Genomic DNA, 26,047 nt, shown 5'->3' with positions numbered 1-26,047 from the left:
GCTGAGTCAGGACGACCAGTAGGGACAGTCCAACCAATCAGCATGAAGATCTCGGCCCACCAACATCCAGGACCCTCTTGAGACGTCCTCCCAGAACGTTTCCTCATTGACTGAACGTCTGGACATCTGCAGTGAACCTCCTTCAGACTGAAGCTCCTCTGAGCCTAAAGGAAACGGAGGGTTCTGCTCAGAGTGAACCCCAAGTGTGTCCATGTGAGTGTCTGTAGAAATGACGGGAGAGGGTGAGACACACCCCCAACTCGAACCCTGACCCCTAATCCCCAACCCTAACCCCTAAAACTTAATCCCTAATTCTAACCAAAACCTTAACCCCAATCCTAATCCTAACCCTTCAGTGATATTTGAAACAATTAAACATTTTGTTTTGGCCTCTTGAACTAATGACGTATTGTTTACTTGTTTACATGACATCACCAGCAGCTCCTGCCTGTAAACATGTCAGATCTCCTCTTTTCACCAAAATCAGAAACACCAGATTAGATTAGATTAGATTAGAATCGTTAAATTTAATTTATTCCCGTTGCACAACACAAATCCATTCTGGGGAAAACAAGTCAGAAGAACAAACTAATTGTCACCACGGGTCTCAGGACGCGCCTGCTGCCCTACGTCAGAGATCCAGAGGTCAGAGCAGAGAGAATGGACCCGACCCCCACCGGCTGTACCGGTACCGGGAGGAGGGCGTCTGGTACCGGTACAGCAAATAAACAAATGTCCCATCGATAGATCAGAAAACCAGTCTGGAGGTGAAGATGTAGCGAGAAAACAACAACAAAACAACAACAAAACAACAACAAAAACAACAACAACTCTAACAACAAAACAACAACACAAACAACAGGTCCCGGTGGCGCTCGGTCCCCCCGGTCCAGGTCCCGGTGTCGGTCCCCCTCCTGGTTCCGGTCCACACTCTGGTAGAAAGTGACTGGGGTCCCGTCAGCCAATAGGATTCACGCTCGCGCTCCGACAACAAACAAAAGATCGAAGCTAGCGCAGCTCCTCAGACCGTGTCGAGCCGTGTCCCCGCTGCTAGCCGTCTGCTAGCCCGCCTCCAGCCGCCCGCCGGTGTCCCCGCGCCTGACACGGTGTCCCCCCGGTGTGTCCCGGTGTCCGTCCGGGCAGCTGATGTCCTGCTGAGCCGTCCGGTGGTCGCTGCTGGCCGAGATAACCGCGTTAGCCCCGTTAGCTGCTGCGTTAGCCAACGGCGGCTTCCGCTCGCAGAGCAGCGTTAGCCTCGCCCGCTAGCCCCGCTGCTAGCCCCGCTGCTAGCCCCGTGCTAGCCCCGCTGCTAGCTCCGTTGCTAACCCCGTTGCCAGCCCCGCTGCTAGCCCCGCTGCTAGCTCCGTTCTAGCCCCGTGCTAGCTCCGTTGCTAACCCCGTTGCCAGCCCCGCTGCTAGCCCCGCTCACCCCCCGACGCACCGCGGGCTGCGGCCGGCTGCCCCCTCCCGGCCCGGTGCCATGTCCGGACAGCCGTCCGGCTGCGGCTTCCTGATGTCGGTGGTGGTCCACGGAGACTCGGTCCTGAACGAGCAGGAGAAGGAGCTCAGCCAGCGGCTGCAGCGGCTCTACCCGGCCGTCAACGAGACGGAGACCCCGCTGCCGCGCTCCTGGAGCCCCAAGGACAAGTTCAGCTACATCGGCCTGTCCCAGAACAACCTGCGGGTCCACTACAAAGGTACGGGCCGGGGGGCACCGCGTCCAGTGCTGCCGGGGGCTCCGCTGGTGCTAGGAGCTGGTGCTGCGGCTAAAAACAAAGTGGGCTAGGCTAGCAGGCTAACAGGCTAGCAGAGGACATCTTGAACCAGACCAGCTGGCGAGATGGATCCACGGCCAGCACCGGGTCGGTGGTTACCCGGTAACTAGTCAGCTCCATCAGCAGGATGACTGGTCAGGTTAGGGTGGAGGTAATCCCCCGGTACCGGAGGATTGTCCTGAGTCACAGGGTGAAGTTCTGACTCAGTCTCATGTGATGTTGGTTAGCTTTCATCAGCATAAAGGGTTAACATCACCACTGACCCACTGCACTAGTGAAACTAACACCATTGACCCACTAGTGAAACATGTCAACCAGCTGCTGGTGGTGGGGAGGACTAGTTACTGGTCAGTCATCCAATGAAGTGACTGACACAGGCCTATAAGAAAACTGCTTCCAGGGTGTGGGTTTGACAGGCCTCACACACACACACACACACACACACACACATACACACACACACACACACACACACACACACACACACACAGAGCCTTCAGCTGTGGTTTAACTTCAAAACCTGAGTCAGACACTGGATAATGCTGGTCAGGATTCCTGGCCTGCTGTGATGATCCAGGCCTGAGTCTTCCATAACCCTGATGATATATAACCCTAATGTGATGATATAACCCTAATGTGATGATATATATCCCTAATGTGATGATATATATCCCTAATGTGATGATATATAACCCTAATGTGATGATATATAACCCTAATGTGATGATATATAACCCTAATGTGATGATATAACCCTAATGTGATGATATATATCCCTAATGTGATGATATATATCCCTAATGTGATGATATACAACCCTAATGTTATGATGTACTGTATAACCCTTATGTAATTATATACCACCTTAATATAATAACTCTAATGTGATATAACCCAAATGTAATGATGCATAACCCTAATTTAATACAGTAATATATAATTTTAATGTAATAATATATAACCCTAATGTAATATACAACCGTAATGTAATGATATACAGTGGTACCTCGACTTACGAAACTAATTGGTTCTGGAAGAAATTATGTAAGTAGAAAATTTTATAAGTATAGACGCGTTTTCCATGCAAATGCCCTAATCCGTTCCAAGCCCCCCAAAATTCAGACATGGATGTTTTATAAAGCATAAAAATGCATCAAAACATGGAAGAAATACATGTTACAATTAGATTTATAGCAATTCGAGGAACACTAAATGAGCGTTGTGCATAATGTAAAAAATAAAGAATAACTGCTGTCCTCATTGTTTTTTGCCCTCTTTGGTTCATGCCCTCTTGCCCCCCCATGAACAACAGAGTGAATTCCAGTCCTCCTTCTGAACTTCTCCAACCACCCACGTGATGCCTTAAACTCCTTAAACGTCCTTTTGTTTTAATAACGTGGTGATTGTAGATGCATTACGGCCATATTCTTTGGTGAGATCAACCAAACGCATCCCTTTTTCAGGCTTTTCTATCACCTCTTGATTTGTTTGTACGGACAAAAAAACTTTTCGTCTTTTCCTCTTTACTCTGTCACTTTTTTAAAAAAAAAAAATTATTATTCGTTATGTAATGCCTGAGCAGTGGATATATACAATTTCCTCCGGGATTAATAAAGTATCTATCTTGGAGTCTATAGTGAATACTCTAATATATTTAGGTAAAACTATCAGAACACCCCATGGGTCGAGGGCTGAATGACGAGGACGCTGCATAGACACAGATCTAGGTCCACACAGAGGTCCCTCTGAGCCAATGGCTTCCTCCCACCTCCAAAAGCATGCGGGTTTTCTGTCTTAATGTGTGGCTCAGCGGTGCACTGGTGTCACACCCGGGGTGTCCCACGCCCCATGCCAGCTGAGATCCAGCTCCCCATGACCCGCTACTGCGGATTCAGCGGCAGAAAATGAATCAATGTAATAATATATAACCCTAATGTAATGATGTATAACCATAATGTAATTATATTGTATACCACCTTAGTGTAATAATATATAACCCTAATGTAATGATGTATAACCCTAATGTGATTATATACCACCTTAGTGTAATAATATATAACCCTAATGTCATGATGTATAACCCTAATGTAATTATACTGTATACCACCTTAGTGTAATAATATATAACCCTAATGTAATGATGTATAACCCTAATGTAATTATACTGTATACCACCTTAGTGTAATAATATACAACCCTAATGTAATGATGTGTAACCCTAATGTAATTATACTGTATAACCCTAATGTAATGATGTACAGTATATTATTACACTAAGGTGGTATATAATTACATTAGGGTTATACATCATTACATTAGGGTTGTATATTAGTACACTAAGGTGGTATACAGTGTATAACCCTAATGTAATTATATACCACCTTAGTGTAATAATATATAACCCTAATGTAATGATGTATAACCCTAATGTGATTATATACTACCTTAGTGTAATAATATATAGCCCTAAGGTAATGATGTATAACCCTAATGTGATGATGTTTAACCCTAATGTGATGATGTATAACCCTAATGTGATGATGTATAACCCTAATGTGATGATGTATAACCCTAATGTGATGATGTATAACCCTAATGTGATGATGTGTAACCCTAAATAATATATAACTCTAATGTAATAATATATATCCTTAAAATAGTAAAATATTACTAAGGTGATGAACCTCCAACCACCAATGCATGATGCAGGTTGTTGACTTGCATCTCGTTTTGTTGTCACCCCCCACTCCCACCCCCGAAGGTCATGGGAAAACCCCTAAAGACGCAGCGTCTGTTCGCGCCACACACCCCATCCCAGCAGCCTGTGGGGTCTACTACTTTGAGGTCAAGATCATCAGCAAAGGAAGAGACGGGTAAGGAGGGGGGGGGGCAGCAGGTACAGGACACGACCTCATGACCCCTGTCCGTCTGTCCACAGCTTCATGGGCATCGGCCTCTCAGCTCAGGGCGTCAACATGAACCGACTCCCTGGTAAGTGTGTGTGTGTGTGTGTGTGTGTGTGTGTGTGTGTGTGTGGGTGTGAGGGTGTGTCATCAGCTCTGATTCTATTGGTTCACACCCCTCAGGTTGGGACAAGCACTCATACGGTTACCATGGAGACGACGGCCATTCCTTCTGCTCCTCTGGCACAGGCCAACCGTACGGACCCACATTCACTACGGGCGACGTGATTGGCTGCTGCGTCAACCTCATCAACAACACCTGCTTCTACACAAAGAACGGCCACAGCCTGGGTGAGACACACACACGCACACACACACACACACACACACACACACACACAGATGTTAGCAGGTTAGCATAGCGCCTGTTAGCCTGATTAAATCCAGCTCTGCATGAGTGGGTTTACCTGTGGGGAGGCGGGGCTAACCAGGTGCTTCCTGTTTTGTGTGATATGGACATGACTGACACGCCCTCGTGATGACACACCTTTGTGATGACACGCCCTCTCGTCCTCTGCAGGTATCGCCTTCACGGACCTTCCGGTAAGTCCCCCCCCCCCCCGTCACGGTTCCATCTCAGGTGTGACTGTTGATCACATGGTGTGTTCATTTCCTGTGTCCCCCCCCACTCATGCCCCTGCAGCCCAACCTGTACCCCACGGTGGGGCTGCAGACGCCGGGGGAGGTGGTGGACGCTAACTTCGGGCAGCACCCGTTCGTGTTCGACATCGAGGACTACATGCGTGAGTGGAGGACCAAGATCCAGGCCCAGATCGACCGCTTCCCCCTGGGGGAGCGCGAGGGCGAGTGGCAGTCCATGATCCAGAAGTAAGACCCCCCCCAGACGCCTAGTGACGGTCAAGAGACCCGCTGCTCACACCTGTGGTCCCCCCCTCAGGATGGTGGCGTCCTACCTGGTGCACCACAGCTACTGCTCCACCGCCGAGGCCTTCGCCCGCTCCACCGACCAGGCCGTCCACGAGGAGCTGGCCTCCATCAAGAACCGCCAGAGTGAGTGGGGGTGTTGGGGGGGGGGGGCATGACCTGGGGGGGAGGCAAACACCCACCTGCTGCTCTGTGTCTGCAGAGATCCAGAAGCTGGTTCTGTCGGGTCGGATGGGGGAGGCCATCGAGACCACCCAGCAGCTCTACCCCCACCTCCTGGAGAGGAACCCCGACCTGCTGTTCATGCTCAAGTAAGCCCCGCCCACCGAGAGCCCTTCAGCCCCGCCCACTGAGACACATTCCTGAAGGTTCTGTGATCTGACCGCCATCAGGGTGAGACAGTTCATCGAGATGGTGAACGGGATGGACAGCGAGGTGCGGTGTCTGGGGGGGCGGAGCCCCAAGTCTCAGGATAGTTACCCCGGCTCCCCCCGCCCCTTCAGCAGCCCCGCCCACAAAGCCAGCAGCTCGCAGCCCCACGTGGCAGGTAAGTGGCTGGCCGGTTGCCTAGCAACATGGTGGCGTCAGGCTGACACTCCCAAGTGTGCCTGACGCTAGCCGTTAGCATGCTAACGCTACAGCCGCTAGGTGTTACTCTCGTGTTAGACAGGAAAATGCTTTTCACCCTGTTGCCATAGCGACCTGCCCCCCATCTCTCATCTGTAGGGGTGGACAGCTCCTGCTTCAACGGGGTGACGTCCAATAAGAGCCACGGCTCCTCCCCACACAGTCGCAAGCCCTGCCCCCTGGGCGCTGGCCCCGCCCCCCAGGCGTCCGACGTGAGCCTGAACGGGAGCCACAGCCAGCCGCCCACCAGCAGGTAGGAGGGAGCAATGCTTTGTGGGAGGTGTGGTCCGTGGGCTGTCAGCTGACCTGTGCCCCCCCCCCAGTGACGTGGACATGGAGGTGGAGCCTTTCACCAACGGCGTGACGGACTCCTCCCCCAACGGCTTCCTGAACGGCTCCAAACACGCCGGCGAGCCCGACGCCGACATGGGTGGGTACCGGGCGGGGCTGGGCGCGGGCGGGGCCTGCCGGCACGTCCCCCTCTGAGCCCCGCCCCTTTGTGTGCAGAGGTGGAGGCGGCCCCGTCCCGGAGGCAGCTGTGCGGGGGCAGCCAGGCGGCCGTGGAGAGGATGATCCACTTCGGCCGAGAGCTGCAGAGCATGAGCGAACAGCTGCGGCGCGAGCGCGGAAAGAGCTCCACCAATAAGAAGATGCTGAAGGTACGGTCACGTGACCAGAACGGGTATGACCACCAACAGCTGCTGGTAGCTTCATGCTAACATGGTGTGAGGCTGGGGGCGTGTCCCAGCCCGCTAACCCCTCCCCTCTGCCTGCAGGACGCCTTCAGCCTGCTGGCCTACTCGGACCCCTGGAGCAGCCCGGTGGGCTACCAGCTGGACTCCCTCCAGAGGGAACCCGTCTGCTCCACCCTCAACAGTGCAATACTAGGTGAGTCACCTGACCTGTGGGCGTCGCCCACCTGTGAAGATTCGGTCCTGACCGCTCTCCTCTGTCCTACCCTCCAGAGACTCACAACCTGCCCAAGCAGCCCCCCCTGGCCCAGGCCATGGGGCAGGCGGCTCAATGCCTCGCCATTATGGCCCGGACCGGCAGCGGCTCCTGCGCCTTCGCCTCAGTGGACCATTACCTGCACTAACACACACACACACACACACACACACACACACACACACACACACACACACACACACGACCTGTCAGAAATGGCTCCTCCCACCCGTCCCCAGCAGTGTTTTTATTTTAACCAATGAGACGCTCCTCTGCACAAAGTCCAGAAGTTTGACCACACCCCCACTTCCTGTTCTGCCGTAACCCCCCCCCTTTGGGGACCAGGAGCCATCTTTGGGCAGGTCTTCACGTCACACACACACTCTTCCCTTTGCATCGTAAATATGACATTAAGCTCCGCCCTCGTGACCCTGCTGATCTCCTCCCACCCTCTGAGGTCTGATGGGTGGGGCCAGTGGCATCAGCTGATTGGACACCCCGTGGACTCGCTGCAGGACCTTGGGGGCGTTTGCCCGGGGGCGGGGCAAACCTACCTTTGTTGTGGTCGCTGCACACCTGGACGCCCCCCCCCCCTTCATGGACCCGCCCCCTTGTCAGGGCGTCGACAGACTTTTGTGACGCAGGTGGGGTCAGCCCCCCCTTTACGTCTGCTGTTCTTCTTGGCTGTGGGGGAGGGGCTACCTGACTGGTTGTTTTTAGTTTACAGGTATGGGGGCGTGACGTGATGACATCATCAGTCTCATTATCATATTGTTTCTTCTGTTGGCCAGCAGAGCAAACCCCCCCCCCCCGTTTAATAAATAAAGCTCCGTTCCAGCGACGCCACGTGTCAGTCTCTGCAGCGCCCCCCTCCCCCCCGTGGTCACATGACACACGAGGTTAGTGATCTGACAGGCCCCGCCCCCTGTGGTCACATGACATGGTCTCAAACAGCTGAAGTGTTTTGAGGGTTTTAATCTGTAAACGTCTGAGTTGAACAATAAAGGTTTAATATTCAAAGTGAACTCAAAGGGAGCTGCTTCCTGGGTCACATGACCGCCCCCGTCAGACCGTCGGTCACATGACCGCCCCCGTCAGACCGTCGTCAGGGCGATCCAGAGGTCATCCAAGTCTGTCTCTAGGAGGGGGCCGGTTTAATTCAGGGTCCAGGAGGGTCCAGGTCCAGTGGGTGTGGCCCCCTCCGGGCGTGCCCCCGCCGGGCGTGGCCCCCTCAGGAGGCCTCCTGCCGGTGGAGCCACCTCCTCTTCAGCTTCTCTGCTTTGGCTTTCTGCTTACAGGCTGTGGGTCAGACAAGAACCAGTAGGTCCAGCAGCCAATCAGAACGCCCCCCGCCCTGCCCCGCCCCCCAGTGGGCCGTCCTGACCTACCCCAGTCCTTCCTGATGAACTCCACCGCCGCGCCCCGGTCAGACCCCTTCTTGTTGTTCAGGGACAGCAGCTGGTTGTCTGGAAGCACATAGGGGTGGGGCCAGAGGTCACGAAAGGTCACGTGTCAAACAAAGGTGCCCCCGGCCCTCCCCCCTCCACCTGCCCTCTGACGCTGCTCCTTACTTGTGGTCCTGCAGTTTCCTGGTCCATACAGCCGCGCCTGGATGAAGTCCTGGGCCGCCTGCTGCTGGACCGACGCAGAGCCCCGCCCCCTGACCTTCACCGTGTAGTGTCCGTTCACACTGAAACCGGAGTCACACCAGATCTGAACAAACATCTCTAAACCCACCTGAACCGCCCCAGTGGGCCGGACCTCAGCTGGACTTCCTGTCAGAACCAGAGACTAGTGTGTCCACGTACGTGCGTGTGTCCGTCCCCTTCCTCTTCCTCAGCTTCTTCTTCCTGCCCCCATTCTCCTCTTCCTCACCTGGAGACAGAAGTCCTACTGAGACACGTCCTCCAAACGTCTGGACCACAGCCGGTGAAGGAGACACGTCTTTACCTTCATCCTGAGGCCCGTCCTGCTTCCTGGAAGACAAAGAAGAGACGCCATCAGAAGAGACGCCATCAGAAGAGACGCCATCAGAAGAGACGCCATCAGAAGAGACGCCATCAGAAGAGACGCCATCAGAAGAGACGCCATCAGAAGAGACGCCATCAGAAGAAGAGACGCCATCAGAAGACGTGAACTCACGTGGACTCGACCTCCTCCAGGGCGTCGGCCGGGAACACTTTTCTTCTCTGTGGAGACAGAACAAACACCGTCGGTCCTCCACCATCAGGGGCGGAGTCCCGTCCAGCCTGGTAGCGACCCCATTGCATGCTGGGTCAGGTTGATCAAACCCACCACCTACACCGACCTTCTGCTCCTGGAACAGCTCCTGTCTGCGCCTCCTCTTCTCCTTCAGCTCCTCCTTCTCCCTGCAGACAAAGACAGTCCTGAACCCACCAACCATCAGAGCTGCCTCCAGGAGGCCACGCCCCTTTCATTCACACCCAATGAAGCGCTGCGTTCACACTGGTTACGAAACCCAATCTCGATCCACTTCCGGTCCCTGAAGCAACCTGGTTGTTAGTTTCTGTCCGACAAAACCATCAGTAGCTGCAGGAGGACACAAGCTAGTGTAGAAGTTCAGGAGCAGGTCCAAGGTGTTCTATCATGGTGTAGATGGGAGGAGAAGGGGAGGAGGAGTTATCTTGAAGGAGGAGTTTGTTAGGAATGTCCTGGAGGTCAAAAGAGTGTCAGATAGAGTGATGAGTCTGAAGCTAGAAATAGAAGGTGTGATGGTCAGTGTTGTTAGTGGGTATGCTCCACAGGTAGGATGTGAGCTGGAGGAGAAGTGATGCAGAGCAGACCTAGAAGAGAGAGAGTTGTCATTGGAGCAGGAAGGATAGGATCAGGAATGAGTCCATCAGAGGGACAGCACATGTTAGAGGTTCTGGAGATAAAGTCAGAGAGGCCAGACTGAGATGGTTTGGACATGTCCAGAGGAGAGATAGTGAATATATTGGTAGAAGGATGCTGAGTTCTGAACTGCCAGGCAGGAGGCCTAGAGGAAGACCAAAGAGGAGGTTTATGGATGTAGTGAAAGAGGACATGAAGGTAGTTGGTGTGAGAGGAGAGGATGAGAAGACAGGGTTAGATGGAGGACACTGATTGGCTGTGGAGACCCTGAAGGGAGAAGCCCAAAGGAGAAGATCGACCGATACCGGTCGGTCCCACCGGTCCCGTTCCGTTCCTACCGAACAGTCCGGTTTGTCCCACCGGGTCCCGCACCGGTCCTCACCTCCGGGCGGCGTCCAGCGCCTCCTTCACGCCGCGGAGTGCCCGCTCCCGGGCCTCCCCGAACGGGACCTCTTCCGGTTCCTCGTCGCTGGAGTCGGTACCGACACGGAGGCTCCCGGTCTGCTCCTCCGTGAGGGCCAACGAACACATCTCCCCACGCTGCTTCTCCGCCATGTTTGCTGTTGACTGACGTCATCAAACTGCGCCGCACCGTGAAGCGCCGGAAGACTTGCCGGATGACGTCTGCCCTCTCGTGGCCAGTAGAGGAATCTCGAGAAAAACAGTCCTATTAAAAAGTACAAACGCGTGAAAAAAACCACTCGATATTTTTGTTTATCATTACTATTATTATTATTATTAACATTATTATTACTATTAATATTATTACTATTATTATTAATAATATTATTATTAATATTATTAATATTATTATTGTTGTTATTATTACCATTAGGGGCGGCAGTGGCTCAGTGGTAAAGCGGGCGGTAGAGCAGGTCGTCCTATGATTCAAGATCGGCGGTTCGATTCCCGCTCCCGCCCCCCCCAAAATATACCCGGAGGTGAGCTGACAGTGGGAGGCGTCAGCTCATCTCCGGAGCACTGCCGAGGCACCCTTGAGCAAGGTGCCGTCCCCTTTACAAAAAAATTGCTCATTTGAGGCGCACCAAGAAGGAGCTGCCTGCCACTCTACCTCCCCTGCATGCCTACAGGCCCCCTTGTGTGTGTGTGTGATACAGGGGCCTGTACTCACATGTATGCATGCGTTTGTAATCAGTAGCTAGAGTGTGCTGTCTTAATTTCCCTTCGGGGATCAAACCAGTATATAAAAAAAAAAAATTATTATTGTCATTATTATAATCGTCATTATTACAATTATTACTATTATTATTGTTGTTATTATTATCATTATCATCATTATTATTGTTATTATAATTATTGTTATTATTGTCATTATTATTGTTGTTGTTGTTATTGTTTTTATTATTATTATTATTACGTATTTGGTTCATAAAACCTTTACTTTGAAAAGCCCAACCGGAAAACCAGTCCGATTCGACGTTAACCTGCGTGATGACGTCACACGCGACCCGTCTGTCGGTAGTCCCACCGTGACGCTTAACGATGCACCGACTGCTGCTCGCCCTCTTGGCCGCCTTCGGGGCGTCGGTTCTCCTCGGACCGGAGGTTTCCATGGCGACCGGGCCGTGCGTCGCGCCGCAGCAGTGGGAGGGCCGGTGGGTCCAATACGACCACGGTACCGGGAGGAACCGGCGGGCCGCCGTCTCCTACGACGGCCTGAACCAGAGGATCCGCGTCCTGCAGCAGCACCCGAAGCACACCCCGTGTCAGAAGTGAGTTCAGTGGGACGACCGGGTCCGGTAAGGCCCGGTAAGGCCCGGTAAGGTCCCACCGGGATAACGGTACCGGGACTGGTGCCAGAACGGAGCCAGGACCACCTGTGATTATTATTGTACCTGATGAGAGAAATAAGGTTCTAAACATATTAATATTAATGTTTAATAAATAAATATTCATTGTTAAAGATTAACGTTAATGATCATTGATTAATGAAATAATATTATTGATTAAATGAAATTGTCAATGATTGGCCAGAGCAGAAACATGTTGCTATGGTAACGCCCAAGGACAGTGTTTGTGGACAGGGGATTCTGGGAAACCGTCAGGCAGCAGGTCGAGTAAACTTGACCTTTGACTCCATTTATTTGTTCAGATTAACATTCAGATTATAAACACTAAAATATTTTAATACTAGAATGGACCTGTTGTCAGGGGCAACAGAGTCACCACAACAACATGACCCGGTAGTAATTATTTAGATGTTGGCTTCAGATTATTTAGAAGTTATATTGAGATTATTCAGCCTCCATCTTCATATTATTTAGCCGTTAGTTTCAGATTATTTAGCCGTTAGCTTCAGATTATTTAGCCGTTACCCTCAGATTATTTAGCCGTTATCTCCAGATTATTTAGCAGTTACCCTCAGATTATTTAGCCGTTAGATTCAGATTATTTAGATTTTATCTTCAGATTATTCAGGTGTTAACTCCAGTTTATAATCCCTGGCCGCCTCCCGCTGCAGGTTCTTTGAGTACATCTTCCTGTACCAGAGCGGGGTGATGTTCCAGATTGAGCAGAAGAGCCAATCCTGCTCCAAGCTGCCGCTGACGGAGGCCTGGGACCCCTTCGACATCCCCGACAACTCCACCTTTGAGGACCAGTATGTCATCGGGGGCCCCGGGGACAGCGTGGAGGTCACCGAGTGGTCCGACAGGAAGCCAGCGCGCCGCCGTGAGTAGGGTTCCTGCTGATGGACAGGAAGTAGCCGTCCTACTTCCTTCTGGCTGATGCTAGCGTTGTCGTGGGGCGGGGTTTGGAGGGCGAGGCTCCATGTTCGCCAGATGAGACCTGGGTGGGTGTGGCTTCATGTCTGACTCCTCTCCCCCCAGATGAGACCTGGGTGGGCGTGTACACCCTGAAGGACTGCTACCCGGTGCAGGAGACCTACACCCGGAACAGCAGCGTCTCCACCTCCACCCGCTTCTTCAGCCTCCAGCTGGGCATCAGCGACCCCGCTGTCTTCACCCCGCCCCCCACCTGCGAGTGGGCGCGGCCCCACAGGATGGCCGAGTCCGACTGCTGAGCCCCGCCCACACTCACCTTTGACCTTAGATAGTCAACGGGCTGCCCGAAGCCACTTCCTGGTCCTGGCCCTACACTTCCTGGTCCAACACTTCCTGGTCCAACACTTCCTGGTCCTGGTCCAACACTTCCTGGTCCAACACTTCCTGGTCCTGGTCCAACACTTCCTGGTCCAACACTTCCTGGTCCTGGTCCAACACTTCCTGGTCCAACACTTCCTGGTCCAACACTTCCTCTGTGGACGCAGCCTTCAGGGGGAGGGGTTTCAGGGGGAGGGGCTTGGGACCCAGCCTGATCATGTAATCACTGCTGCTTTGATCAAACAACCTACTGATCCAGGTCAATAGACCCATTAGAGTCTCGGGGGGGAGGGGGGGCGTGCTGTCTCACTGCCAACTCCACCCGCAGCCTTTCTGCCCAGGTACCCCCCCCAGCAACACAGAACTCTGGGTAAGAGGCTGGAAATGAGATGGATTTTGATGTTGAATGGATGTTGGAATGTTGGATGACGATGGATGATGTTGGATGGTGTTGGATGGTGTTGGATGGTGTTGGATGACGATGTTGGATGATGTGTTGGATGGTGTTGGATGGTGTTGGATGATGTTGGATGGTGTTGGATGACGTTGGATGGTGTTGGATGGTGTTGGATGGTGTTGGATGACGTTGGATGGTGTTGGATGGTGTTGGATGACGTTGGATGGTGTTGGATGACGTTGGATGGTGTTGGATGATGTTGGATGGTGTTGGATGGTGTTGGATGACGTTGGATGGTGTTGGATGGTGTTGGATGACGTTGGATGATGTTGGATGGTGTTGGATGGTGTTGGATGACGTTGGATGGTGTTGGATGGTGCAGCAGACGTCACTGTTTCCAGTCATTAAACCTGATTAACCCTTTGTTCACGTTACTTCACACACGTTTGCTGATGACATTAAATCTACGTGTTCGTTAAAGCGCTGCTAAATCAGCTGACAGGATGTCAGGAGTTCATTAAAGGTCAAAGGTCAGCTGTCTTCTGTGGTTCTTTTGAACAATCGTTTCACTCATCAATACTAATATTGATCATCTGGCCTATCGGGGGTCACCTGCTCACCGGGTCACGCCTTCACTGCTGGTTTAAGCCAATGAAAAGTCAGCGACACCAAAGCTTTACGTCGTGATGCGTTCGAGGACCTGCAGGTGTCAGGAGAAACTCCTGTTCCGTCTCAATCCACTTCCTGGAGTGAAGCCCCTCCCCTTCCTGCTAGCTGCGCTCAGGTTTCAGGTGCTCCAGTGGGCGGAGCTGCCAGCCCATTGGCTGCTGCTACACGCCGGTGGGAGGGCGTTCTGTGGCACCGACCAGCAGCTGGTCTACCTCTGCTCCGTGGAGCAGCATCAGGACCACCAGGTGGTCTCAGCGGGGGCAGAACGGGCCCGGGGGCAGGAGGACCTGGAGGCCAGTCTTCTGGAGCTCCAGCAGAAGGTCCAGGCCCCGGGGGGAGCAGCTGGAGAAGCTCCAGCAGGAGGCGGGGGCCATCAACCGCTCTGCTGATGGATCGGTGGGGGACAGTCAGAAGACCTACCCCCACCCGGTCCAGCGCCGGGAGGAGCGGCGCCGTGACGGGCCTCAGCCACCAGTCCTGGACGCTGGAGATCCTCCACGGCAGGTACAGGTTCTGACACGACAGCGTCCAGACGGCGGTGGGCCCCCTGCTGCCCAGAGTGGGGGTGTACCTGGACCACGGCGCCGGCGTCCTGTCCGTCTACAGCGTATGCGACCCCCCAACCCTCCTGCACCTGGTCCAGACCAGCTTCACCCGGCCCCTCCACACCAGCTTCTGCCTCTTCAGGCCCCCCTTTAACTCGTCTGAAGCCTCGGCTGAGATCTGCCTCCTCCCCTGAGTGGGCGGAGCTCAGATTACCTGGAGGTGAGTGGGCGGAGCTCAGCTCACCTGTTGCTATAGACATTCTTCCTGCGGCTGAACCTGAATTCACAGCGAGAAAAACGAAACACTCCGATTGTTGTTTGGTTTCTGTTTAGATGTGTTTACATGTTGTTGTTTGTTGTTGTTGTTTTACTCTCATTTTGAGCACGAGCGTTCTGTGACATGTCCTGTTAGCCCTGAGCTCAGCTCACACTGTTCTACAACAGCTTTATATTTAATCTGAACCTGCCGATGGCTGATGATGGACAGGTTGGCCGACCTCACGAACCAATCAGGGACACTGAGCCAGGAACCCGAGGATGGATCCCATCTCCTGTTTCATCAGCAGAAACCTTTTAATGACTTTCACTTATTTACATTTATTTGTTTCATTGAACAAATGTTTAAATTCAAATTCAAAAAACTTTATTTGTCCCCAGGGGGCAATTAAAGACACATGAAGCAGGATTGGTGCATAAAAAAATGCAGAGTGCAAAGAGCAAAAACCAGACTTAATACACAGAAAGTAACACTAACAGTAAAATACAGAATTTTATAAAAATAAACAGATAAATACACAATTTTTAAAAAAATATACAGATAAATACTGTAAACAGATGACGCATTAAATCAGTATTTTCTATGTTTATTATGTTCTTCTGTGTCTGAGACTCTGATCAAACTAAAAGTAAAACATATATTTGGAGTAGAATATTTATTTTTCTCGATGCGGCCCCTGAACTTCATGTCCCACAATGCCTCGCGTCAGTTCGCCGCTACTTCCGCCGTGTAGCTTCCGGTCCAGCAGAGGAGGAAACAGATGACTCGTCTGTCTGCGGAGGACCGAGCCGCGAACCGGAATCTCCTGAGGACGGATTCAGACCCGCGACACCGGAGGAGCGACTTCCGAAGGTTCGGACCCACGTGGGCACGTTCTGACCCGCGTCATCATGCTAACTGCTAGCTGGTGGCTAATTGTGGGGGAACCGCGGCTTTATTTTGGTGTTGTGTTCCGGCTTCCGGCCCACCGGAACCACCGGTCCGGTTTCCGTGGTGTCGTCGGTTCTGGTTCTGGTCCGGGTTCTGCTGGTGGGCTTCCGGTCGTCACGAGGCTCGGTGTTCTACTTCCTGCTGCGTGTTGTCGTCACTGGTTGACCGAACCGAGCCTCAACCGGATGCTGGCTCAGGACCGGACCGGCCGGTTCCGTTCCACTGCGGGACGGACAGCGTTTTGACTCTGAACTGGGATGGTTACCCGGTCCCGGTTACGGGATAGTCACGTGACCTGGGTCAGCCCCACAGGGTGACACATTCATGCAGAACGCTCATGTCAAAGGTTAAAGGTCAACGTGGTCCTAGAAACGGATTCTGTTGGATGTGTGTTGGATGAGAGACGGATGACAGGGGTCCTCCTGTGTTCTCTGGACGGTTCTGGGTCTGAGTGATGATGTAGTGCTGATGTAACGATGATGTCATCCTGTGGCCCCTCCCTCCAGATGCAGTGCTGATGCCCCGCCCCTCCAGAGTGGGTCCACATCTGCACCAGTCGGGGTACCCGGTCCTATGACCCGCCTCCTCTGAGTCCACTTTCTGCTGTCCAGTGGGCGGAGCTGGCCCTGCTTGAGGGGCGTGGTCTGGGATGAACAGCAGCACTGACTCGTGGCCCGCCCCCAGCGGGGCGGGGTCTATCAAAGGCACACCCATCCAGGCCCGGGGGGAGTCGTACGATGCCGGGGAGAAGAAGTGCATCTCGGACGTGAGGAGGACCTTCTGCCTCTTCGTGACCTTCGACCTCTTGTTCATCATCCTGCTGTGGATCATAGAGCTGAACGTAAGACGCCCCTCCTCTTTATGTTAATTTAACCCCCTTCATTTAAATATTGTTTCTTCATTTGCTGGTGTGGCAGAAGTCAGTTGAATTTTTCTCCTGAACATTTAAAATGCTAACAGGGAAATCATGTTAGCGGTTGTCTGAACCGACCAATCAGCTGCTCTGATGTCATCGGTCTCATCAAACAGGATGCCTTCGGGCCAATGGCGGCGGTAGAATTAAAGTCAGAACCGTTTAAGCCACGCAGTTAGAAATTAATCCACGTTTATGACAGTCAGCTGACTGAAGCGCTAGCGTCACAAGACTGCCATCATACTACTGTAGCCACACCCACAGCCTCACCTGATGGTAGCGCTGTAGCCACACCCACAGCTTTATCGTCAGGTGTTTTGGTTTGAATTGTCATAAAGATAACATCTGTGCCCTGGATGAGGAAGTTTCCCTGCTGGGACACGCCCCCCCCTGGGATGTTCCAGGTCCAGCAGAGAACCTGAGTCCAGACGGCCCGCGTACCTGTGGCTGGATTAGGGGTTAGGGTACCTGTGGTTAGATTTAGGGCACCTGTGGTTAGGGTTAGGGTACCTGTGGTTAGGGTACCTGTGGTTAGGTCTAGGGTACCTGTGGTTAGATTTAGGGTACCTGTGGTTAGGGTTAGGTACCTGTGGTTAGGGTTAGGGTACCTGTGGTTAGGTCTAGGGTACCTGTGGTTAGGGTTAGGTACCTGTGGTTAGGTCTAGGGTACCTGTGGTTAGATTTAGGGTACCTGTGGTTAGGGTTAGGTACCTGTGGTTAGGGTTAGGGTACCTGTGGTTAGGTCTAGGGTACCTGTGGTTAGATTTAGGGTACCCAGTGGTTAGATTTAGGGTACCTGTGGTTAGGTCTAGGGTACCTGTGGTTAGGTCTAGGGTACCTGTGGTTAGGTCCAGGGTACCTGTGGTTAGGTCTAGGGTAGCTGTGGTTAGGGTTAGCTAGCTTTGGTTAGATTTAGGGTACCTGTGGTTAGGGTTAGGGTACCTGTGGTTAGGGTTAGGGTACCTGCTTCAGGACCAACCCTTTGGGAAACACTCTGAAAGTTATTGGTCAGAAAGATGAGAATCACTAGCTGACGTGTCCGATGGGTTCTGACCCTCAAACCAGGAGGGCATTGAACCCAAACAGTTTTGCTGGGGCAGAGTGGCCACGGGGGCAGGTATCAGTGAAACACGGACTGGAACTAAACCAACATGAAACAAACAAAACTGGTTTCAGTTCGGTTTCGATTTGTCTTTGTTCTTCTTCAGGAAGCAGGAAAACCTTCAGATCAGTGAGAGGACAGAGAACCTGGTCTCCAGTAGAACGACTGAACCGTCTGAGGAACCTGTTCTTGAAACTAGAAGGATTTTGTTGGACTGAAACCAGTGGAACTCAACTTTAAACTTGACTGAAAAAACAGGAACTAGCCTGATCTGAGAACGCTGACTGACATGGATTCGGTCACCCGTGCCAAACACTTCATTCCTGTCATGCTGATAGTACCGCTGACGAGGCTGATGGGTAAACGGAATCCAGCCGAGCAGGATGTGGAGTTTCACCGTCACATCTACTTCCTGTTGCATATGTCCTGTAGCATCATAGCGTTCCCAGTCTTTTCTACTGTAGAGTTAGCTTAGTGGTGGTGTCACATGACTGTGGCTAGGAAAGTACCTTGAGCTCTTGTGATTGGTGGGGTCGTAGAACCCAGACAGGGGGATCCTGCCTCAGCTTACTTCACCTGCAGTTTGTTTTCAGGTGAATGGAGGCATTCAGAAGCAGCTTGAAAGGGAAGTCCTGCACTACGACTACCGTGCCTCCTTCTTTGACATCTTTGTGAGTCCTTGGAGGTCCAGACCTCCACCACGTTGACTCCTTGTTGCTTTGCCTCATCTTCATTTCCTCTACTTCCTCCTGACTCTTTCTCTCCTCTTCCTGCAGCTCCTGGCTGTTTTCAGGTTTGCCACCCTGATCCTGGCCTATGCCGTCTGTAAGCTTCGCCACTGGTGGGCCATAGCGGTGAGTGCTCTTCAGGGTGGTGGAGGTCCAGCAGTAGGGGTAGATGTTCGACAAAGACGCTCCTGTGTCTGGGCCAGTTTAAAACCATCAACAGGTTGGAAGAGTAAAACGGTCGCATTGGATCACATCCCATCAAGTGTGACCAGACCCGAAGAAAACCAACCAGACCCCAAAGAAAACCAACCAGACCCCAAAGAAAACTAACCAGACCCCAAAGAAAACTAACCAGACCCCAAAGAAAACTGACCAGACCCCAAAGAAAACCAACCAGACCCCAAAGAAAACTAACCAGACCCCAAAGAAAACTAACCAGACCCCAAAGAAAACTAACCAGACCCCAAAGAAAACTAACCAGACCCCAAAGAAAACTAACCAGACCCCAAAGAAAACTGACCAGACCCAAGAAAACCAACCAGACCCCAAAGGAAACTGAGTAGAGTGTGGCTAGTTTCCCGCTCTTACCCAGGATCCTCTGTGTTAAATAAGACGCAGTGACACCAACAACCAACCTGAGGGATTCTCAGAACCCTGAATGGATCCACGTTAACGTTCAGTCTCAGAATGGATAGAGGTGTGAACGGGGGGCGGGGCTTGTGTCCTCCTGCTAACCACCTGTCTCTATTCACAGCTCACCAGCGCCGTCAGCTGTGCGTTCCTGATTATTAAAGTCATTTTATCCAAGGTGAGACTCGTCGATTGTTAGCATCACGCTAACTACTGAACAGAACCCTCAAGCCCAGGGTCTCCTCTGTTCTCTGGATTATCCTGATCCCAGATCAGATGATCCGGGTCAGGCTGGTCCTTGTCCAGCTCTGGATTTCATTTCCTTCTTGGTGCTCTGGTGTGACGTCTAGTGGTGGTGATAGTTAGTTTTTCATAGAGTGTGTGTGTGTGTGTGTGTTGTCCTGTGTGTGTGTGTGTGTGTGTGTGTGTGTGTGTGTGTGTGTGTGTGTGTGTGTAGCTGCTGTCTCAGGGTGCCTTCGGCTACCTGCTGCCCATCATCTCCTTCGTGCTGACCTGGATAGAAACCTGGCTGCTGGACTTCAAGGTTCTGCCTCAGGAGGCCGAGGACGAGAACCGTGAGTGTGAGGGGTCAGGGTTAGGTTAGGGGTCAGGGTTAGGTTAGGGGTCAGGGTTAGGTTAGGGTTTAGGCGTCAGGGTTAGGTTAGGGGTTAGGCGTCAGGGTTAGGTTAGGGGTCAGGGTTAGGTTAAGGTTAGGGGTCAGGGTTAGATTAGGGGTCAGGGTTAGGTTAAGGTTAGGGGTCATGGTTAGGTTAGGGGTCGGGGTTAGGGTTAGGGGTCAGGGTTAGGTTAGGGGTTAGGTTAAGGGTTAGGGGTCAGGATTAGATCAGGGGTCAGGGTTAGGTTAGGGTTAGGAGTCGGGGTTAGGGGTCAGGGTTAGGTTAGAGCTAATGACTGGTTAGTAGTGTACGAATACTAATGACTTCAGTATTAACGTTAGTACTAATACTCCAGCACAATAATTCTTTATTACATGTATTTTTACTGCATTACTCTTTATTGTTATTATGGCTAACGCTGTTAGCTTTGCTAATCTGCTGGTACTGTAACCTAACTGACTGTATTTTATACACACACACACACACACACACACACACACACACACACACACACACCCGGTGACCCTCCTGCTGGTCTTTCAGGGTACCTGTCTATCATGGGCGCCACAGAGCGAGCTCCTCTCATGCATCCGGGGCCTTTGTCTGACGGACAGTTCTACTCCCCCCCAGAGTCTGTGGCAGGTGTGTTGGTGGTGGTCACCCTCAGGGGCCCTCAGGGGCCCCAGAGGTGGTGAACTGCAGGTCACCATGAGGGCCTCTCTTCTCATTTATTTATTGTTTAGAGTCATGTTGTGACTGTGAGTCATGTGACTGAGTCATGTGACTGTCACTGTTCTTCTTTGGTGTCCAGACTCTGATGAGGAGCTGGATGACAAACACGACCCAGAGAAGGGGCTCATTCAGCAGGTGACCTAACAGGTGAGCTAACAGGTGAGCTAACAGCTAGCTGTCCTGACTAGCTGCTGTCGCTGTACTCTGATTGGTCCTGTCTGCCTTCAGGACGTCCTGTGGTGATGCGTCTCCTGCTCCTGCTGCTCCATGGAGGAGGTTCTGCCTTACGGCTCCACCCAGCTGACCCCCCATTGTCCATCCGTCTGCATGCCCACCTGGCCCCCCCGACCCCCCTGGCCCCCGGCTCCTGCTCTCCTTCTTTTAGGATGTTTTGTCCTTTCATTGATGTTCGTGGATATTTTTTACCAATCAGAACTTTTTGGACTCCAGACGTGATTTTTAGATTCATTTTGTCCAACAGACCAGAATTCAGGGTTCAGTTTGTTTCCTGTCTGCGTTGTTAACGTCCTGCATCCCCCCCCTGCTGCTCCACTCACCTGACGCTTCACCTGACGCTTCACCTGACGCCTCACCTGACGCCTCACCTGACGCTTCACCTGACGCTTCACCTGACGCCTCACCTGACGCCTCACCTGACGCTTCACCTGACGCCTCACCTGACGCTTCACCTGACGCCTCACCTGACGCCTCACCTGACGCCTCACCTGACGCTTCACCTGACGCCTCACCTGACGCCTCACCTGACGCCTCACCTGACGCCTCACCTGACGCCTCACCTGACGCTTCACCTGACGCCTCACCTGACGCCTCACCTGACGCCTCACCTGACGCCTCACCTGACGCCTCACCTGACGCTTCACCTGACGCTTCACCTGATTCTTCACCTGCTTCGCTCCCAGAAGAACCAATAAAGGAAACCAGTTTGGTTTTTGGCCAGTATTCAGTTTACAGAGCAGTTCTGAAGCAGCAGCTCCAGAGCCGGAGCACCAAACACACCTGTACACACACCTGAACACACACCTGAACACACACCATTAAACACTGGAACACACACCTACACACACCTGAACACACACCTACACACACACCATAAAACACTGGAACACACACCTACACACACCATTAAACACTGGAACACACACCTACACACACCTGAACACACACCTACACACACCTGAACACACACCATTAAACACTGGAACACACACCTACACACACCTGAACACACACCTACACACACACCATTAAACACTGGAACACACACCTACACACACCTGAACACACACCATTAAACACTGGAACACACACCTGCACACACACCTGCAAGTGGAGCTGTCTGTTTTCCTGAAGCCTCCACTGGAACATAAATCCAGACGTCTGGACGCTCGTCTTCTTCAGCTGCTTCCTGTACGGATCAGCGTTTCCTGTCAGCGACGGCGGCCGGAGGCCTCAGTGTGACGACGCACCTGTTCACCAGGTGAGGCAGGTTGGCTGCTGTTGCTACGGTTACCTCTGTGTTGCGTTGGGTATCATTACTTGACCTTTACTGATCTGAAACTTTTGATCACGATGCAGCTCGTCTGTGATGTAGAGCGGCTGGACTAATATCTGTAATCTATAACCTGTAATCAATAAACTGACGTCAGGTGACGATCAACTCCAAAAATGAACAACACAAAACCACAAATTATGAAAGGTTCAAAATAACTTTACTCAGAAGAATGTGAAATGACTGGCGGCTAACTGATAGCAGCTTTAGCGTTAGCTTTAGCATTAGCTCGTCTGAAGCTTGAAATAAACACACATTTTCTGCAGTAACAGTTTATTGTTCACATTTTACAAGTCGGCTCCGCCCCTAACCGTCTGAAAAAATACAATACAGACGACCTACGACCCTTGACCCTAACTCCTACCGCCGCTAACGCCTACAGGAGCTCCTCCTACTTATACTGGAGCTCCTCCTACGCCTACAGAGGCTCCTCCTACCAGCCTAAACCTGCTCAGAAGTCGACTTTTGAAAACCACTTCTGACGTTTTCTCACCCAATGAGAACAAGAGTCAGGTCGCTGGGGGCGGGGCTAAATAAACTGACAGGAAGTTGACGTCGGTGTTTCACCAGGTGTTTCACCAGGTGTTTCAGTGCGTGAGGAAACGGGTTTATTTGCTTTGTTTCAGAAATGACAATAGAATGGATGTGAGCTGCAGTTAGGCGTCAGTTAGCCTAGCTTAGCTGAACTAGACTAGCGCGCTAAAGCTAATTAGCTTCATGCGTCTCGTTTCTATCATTCAAACATCAGTTTTGGGGCTCAAGTAGCTGCCAGCTGGGTTTCGGCTCAACGGTGACGTTTTGTTCTTCGCTTCGTGTTTGCGATGGCCACGCCCTCAGGCCACGCCCTCAGGCCACGCCCTCAAACATCCAGACAGGTTTCAGGTCACCTGTGCCTGTGGCTACGCCCTCGCCAGGCTGAACTCCCAGGTGTCTGGAGACGGTCCAGCGGCTCCACGTCGACCCGTGACGGAGCGCCAGCGGGTCGCTGGTGATCAGCTGATGGGGGACGTCCTGGATCTGGTCCTGAGACCTGGTCTGAAGCCCCCCCCCCCCGTCTACCGGTGGGTGTGAACGTCCGTACCGGTGAATCAGCTAGCCTAGTAGGTGTGTGTGTGTGTGTGTGTGTTTCCATGCCGACCTGACTGGACCAGATATGGGCGGGGCCAGAACCCAGATCTCTTGGACTTTAACTAACGTGCGTCCAGAGGCGGGGTTAAATGTCTCCGCCCACTCAGATGCAGAATCTGGAGGTTCTGGTCTGTCGGCCGAACGGGGGGGGTCCTGTGATCCAACAGAAATCTGAGTGACCTTTGACCGGTGAGGGCGGAGCTAAGGAGGGGCTTTTTCCTGCTGACGTTAACCTTGATCTACCGCCGTTTGATATCAACCCCTAACCCCCCAGCCCCCAACCCCTAACACTAACCCCCCAGCCCCCAACCCCTAACACTAACCCCTAACCCCCCAGCCCCCAACCCCTAACACTAACCCCTAACCCCCCAGCCCCCAACCCCTAACAGTAATCCCTAACCCCTAAACCCCCAGCCCCTAACAGTAACCCCCAACCCCTAAACCCCCAGCCCCCAACCCCTAACAGTAACCCCCAACCCCTAAACCCCCAGCCCCCAACCCCTAACAGTAACCCCTAAACCCCCAGCCCCCAACCCCTAACAGTAACCCCAACCCTGACCCCTGACCCCAATCGATCTCTGGTTTAAACCTTTAGTGTCTCCTCTTAACACCCACAAGTCTTTTCTTCATGGGGGGGCTTTTGTCTGGATGCTGTCGTCTGGCTCCGCCCACGACCCCAGCAGTTCAACTACAGACCGACAACTAAGCCCCACCCTCACTGTTCAGCCCCGTCCAATCACAGCCCTCCTCCTTGTTACTCCAGAGGTCAGTGACTCGTGCAGCAGGAACATGGGGGGGTTGGATGTGTGGGGGCATTGTTCGAGCCGGACAACTGACGGGTCGTTGTGCACAGAGATGCATCGTGGGCCGAGACCCAGTGCCCCCCCCCCAAAAAAAACACAGGAACAAATCACGAGCGTCTCTACGTAGCACCATGTCATCGGTTTGCAGCCCCCCCCCGCAGTAGAACACGTTAAACTGTCTGTGGGGGGTCCTGGGGGGCGGGGCTTCAGACGCGTGGGGCTGAGGTATCAGGTCATGTGACCGACGGTCCCGCCGAGGGACGTCCAGTGTGGCGACAGAAGGCACATGTGACCGTGGGGGGGCCTCCCTCAGCCCCCCAGGCTCAGACACGGACCGAGACGTGTTCCAGAGAGCGGGCGGGGCCGGGCGACATCGCCGCCGGAGGGGGCGGAGTCCCTGCTTTCAGCTCGTGGGCGGGGCAGCTCTGGGTGCTCACCCCGCGGTTGAGGGCGCAGGTGGGCGGGGCTCCGGCGGGCGGGGCGCCGGGGTCGGTGCGGGGGATGTTGACGGGGCAGGAGCGGGTGCGGGCGTGGCCCTTGTGACCCCCCGGGTGGCACACCAGGCCCCCCACGGTGTGGGCGGGGGACAGGTGGCGCTTGAGCCAGCGCTCCACGCGCTGCTCGCGGTGCTTGATGGAGAACCAGGTGAGGAAGATGAACAGGAAGCCCAGGAACTTCAGGCTGGCGGCGAGCCCGAAGTACACGAAGCGCAGCGACGTCACGTCGTACTCCCAGCAGGAGCCGGGGACGCCGCAGTCCTGCTGCCACAGCATGCAGGTGGTGTCGATCACCGCCCCGAAGTAGATGGGGGTGGGGATGTAGGCTGGGGGGGTAAAGACACGTCAGGACCAGTCAGGACGCACCCAGTCCTGCTCCAACAGGTTAGAGCCTACATTTCCCACAGTGCATCACAACATGAGGCATCCTGGTGCATAAAGTTAAAATTTAACATCCTAGAACGATTTCCCATCCATCCATCATCCAACCATCATCCATCCATCCATCATTCATCCATCATCCAACCATCATCCATCCATCATCCAACCATCCATCATTCATCCATCATCCAACCATCATCCATCCATCATCTGTCCATATATCTAACCCTGACACAGCATAAAGACTTAACTAACTAGTGATACCTCTACGTACGAAATTTCTCAGCAGGAAAATATTACCTCAAGTTACGAAAGAAATTTCGAGTTACGTAATGTAAAAACACAGTATCGGCTGATACTCTAATAAAAACACAGTATCGGCTGATACTCTAATAAAAACACAGTATCGGCTGATACTCTAATAAAAACACAGTATCGGCTGATACTCTGATAAAAACACAGTATCGGCTGATACTCTAATAAAAACACAGTATCGGCTGATACTCTAATAAAAACACAGTATCGGCTGATACTCTAATAAAAACACAGTATCGGCTGATACTCTAATAAAAACACAGTATCGGCTGATACTCTAATAAAAACACAGTATCGGCTGATACTCTGATAAAAACACAGTATCGGCTGATACTCTAATAAAAACAGTATCGGCTGATACTCTAATAAAAACACAGTATCGGCTGATACTCTAATAAAAACACAGTATCGGCTGATACTCTAATAAAAACACAGTATCGGCTGATACTCTAATAAAAACACAGTATCGGCTGATACTCTAATAAAAACACAGTATCGGCTGATACTCTAATAAAAACACAGTATCGGCTGATACTAGAATCTCCCACAGGTTCCTGAATGCAACGTTCACGTAGCTGCTCCACCATTGGCTATTACCTAGCATCCATACTATCTCACTACATAACTACCTAACCACGTA

The 26,047-nt window shown here is 52.4% G+C and overlaps 5 protein-coding genes across 7 annotated transcripts in view; 3 read left to right on the top strand and 2 right to left on the bottom strand.

Annotated features, from left to right (window-relative positions):
* The first annotated feature begins 496 nt into the window (after positions 1-496).
* Positions 497-7,355, top strand: ranbp9 (RAN binding protein 9). Its single transcript, XM_068341580.1, has 14 exons — positions 497-1,697; positions 4,537-4,648; positions 4,714-4,766; positions 4,862-5,029; positions 5,259-5,281; positions 5,382-5,566; positions 5,637-5,749; positions 5,826-5,934; positions 6,016-6,170; positions 6,350-6,503; positions 6,574-6,680; positions 6,758-6,909; positions 7,027-7,138; positions 7,216-7,355. The coding sequence occupies exons 1-14, from the start codon at positions 1,481-1,483 to the stop codon at positions 7,344-7,346; spliced, it is 1,791 nt and encodes a 596-aa protein (XP_068197681.1). The 5' UTR covers positions 497-1,480; the 3' UTR covers positions 7,347-7,355.
* Positions 7,356-8,357: 1,002 nt separating this feature from the next.
* nol7 (nucleolar protein 7) lies at positions 8,358-10,647 on the bottom strand. Of its 2 annotated transcripts, XM_068341583.1 has the most exons (8): positions 10,434-10,647; positions 9,507-9,567; positions 9,341-9,387; positions 9,149-9,174; positions 9,007-9,073; positions 8,770-8,888; positions 8,587-8,664; positions 8,358-8,497 (listed from the first exon to the last, which is right to left on the bottom strand). In XM_068341583.1, the coding sequence occupies exons 1-8, from the start codon at positions 10,604-10,606 to the stop codon at positions 8,430-8,432; spliced, it is 639 nt and encodes a 212-aa protein (XP_068197684.1). In that variant the 5' UTR covers positions 10,607-10,647; the 3' UTR covers positions 8,358-8,429. The 2 variants fall into 2 exon arrangements, with proteins under 2 accessions (XP_068197684.1, XP_068197683.1); XM_068341582.1 differs by having other exon boundaries at positions 9,007-9,174.
* An 861-nt stretch (positions 10,648-11,508) lies between these two features.
* On the top strand, positions 11,509-14,104 carry epdr1 (ependymin related 1). The gene is made up of 3 exons (XM_068340657.1): positions 11,509-11,784; positions 12,534-12,742; positions 12,901-14,104. The coding sequence occupies exons 1-3, from the start codon at positions 11,555-11,557 to the stop codon at positions 13,092-13,094; spliced, it is 633 nt and encodes a 210-aa protein (XP_068196758.1). The 5' UTR covers positions 11,509-11,554; the 3' UTR covers positions 13,095-14,104.
* Positions 14,105-15,771: 1,667 nt separating this feature from the next.
* On the top strand, positions 15,772-21,673 carry stard3nl (STARD3 N-terminal like). Of its 2 annotated transcripts, none has more exons than XM_068341207.1 (9): positions 15,772-15,913; positions 16,498-16,832; positions 18,600-18,677; positions 18,783-18,860; positions 19,489-19,542; positions 19,822-19,939; positions 20,525-20,623; positions 20,793-20,860; positions 20,942-21,673. In XM_068341207.1, the coding sequence occupies exons 2-8, from the start codon at positions 16,641-16,643 to the stop codon at positions 20,855-20,857; spliced, it is 684 nt and encodes a 227-aa protein (XP_068197308.1). In that variant the 5' UTR covers positions 15,772-15,913; positions 16,498-16,640; the 3' UTR covers positions 20,858-20,860; positions 20,942-21,673. The 2 variants fall into 2 exon arrangements, with proteins under 2 accessions (XP_068197308.1, XP_068197307.1); XM_068341206.1 differs by having other exon boundaries at positions 20,793-20,872.
* Positions 21,674-23,951: 2,278 nt separating this feature from the next.
* Positions 23,952-26,047, bottom strand: part of LOC137612841 (solute carrier organic anion transporter family member 5A1-like) — an 11,576-nt gene continuing 9,480 nt past the window's right edge. The window contains exon 9 of the mRNA XM_068341573.1: positions 23,952-25,037. Coding sequence (XP_068197674.1) covers positions 24,538-25,037 — 500 coding nt within the window. The 3' untranslated portion in view covers positions 23,952-24,537. The remainder of the gene's footprint in view (positions 25,038-26,047) is intronic.

The sequence above is a fragment of the Antennarius striatus genome, chromosome 18 (genome assembly GCF_040054535.1).
Source record: "Antennarius striatus isolate MH-2024 chromosome 18, ASM4005453v1, whole genome shotgun sequence".
NCBI classification, from domain to species: Eukaryota; Metazoa; Chordata; class Actinopteri; order Lophiiformes; family Antennariidae; genus Antennarius; species Antennarius striatus.
This window is presented reverse-complemented; position numbering and strand designations above follow the sequence as displayed.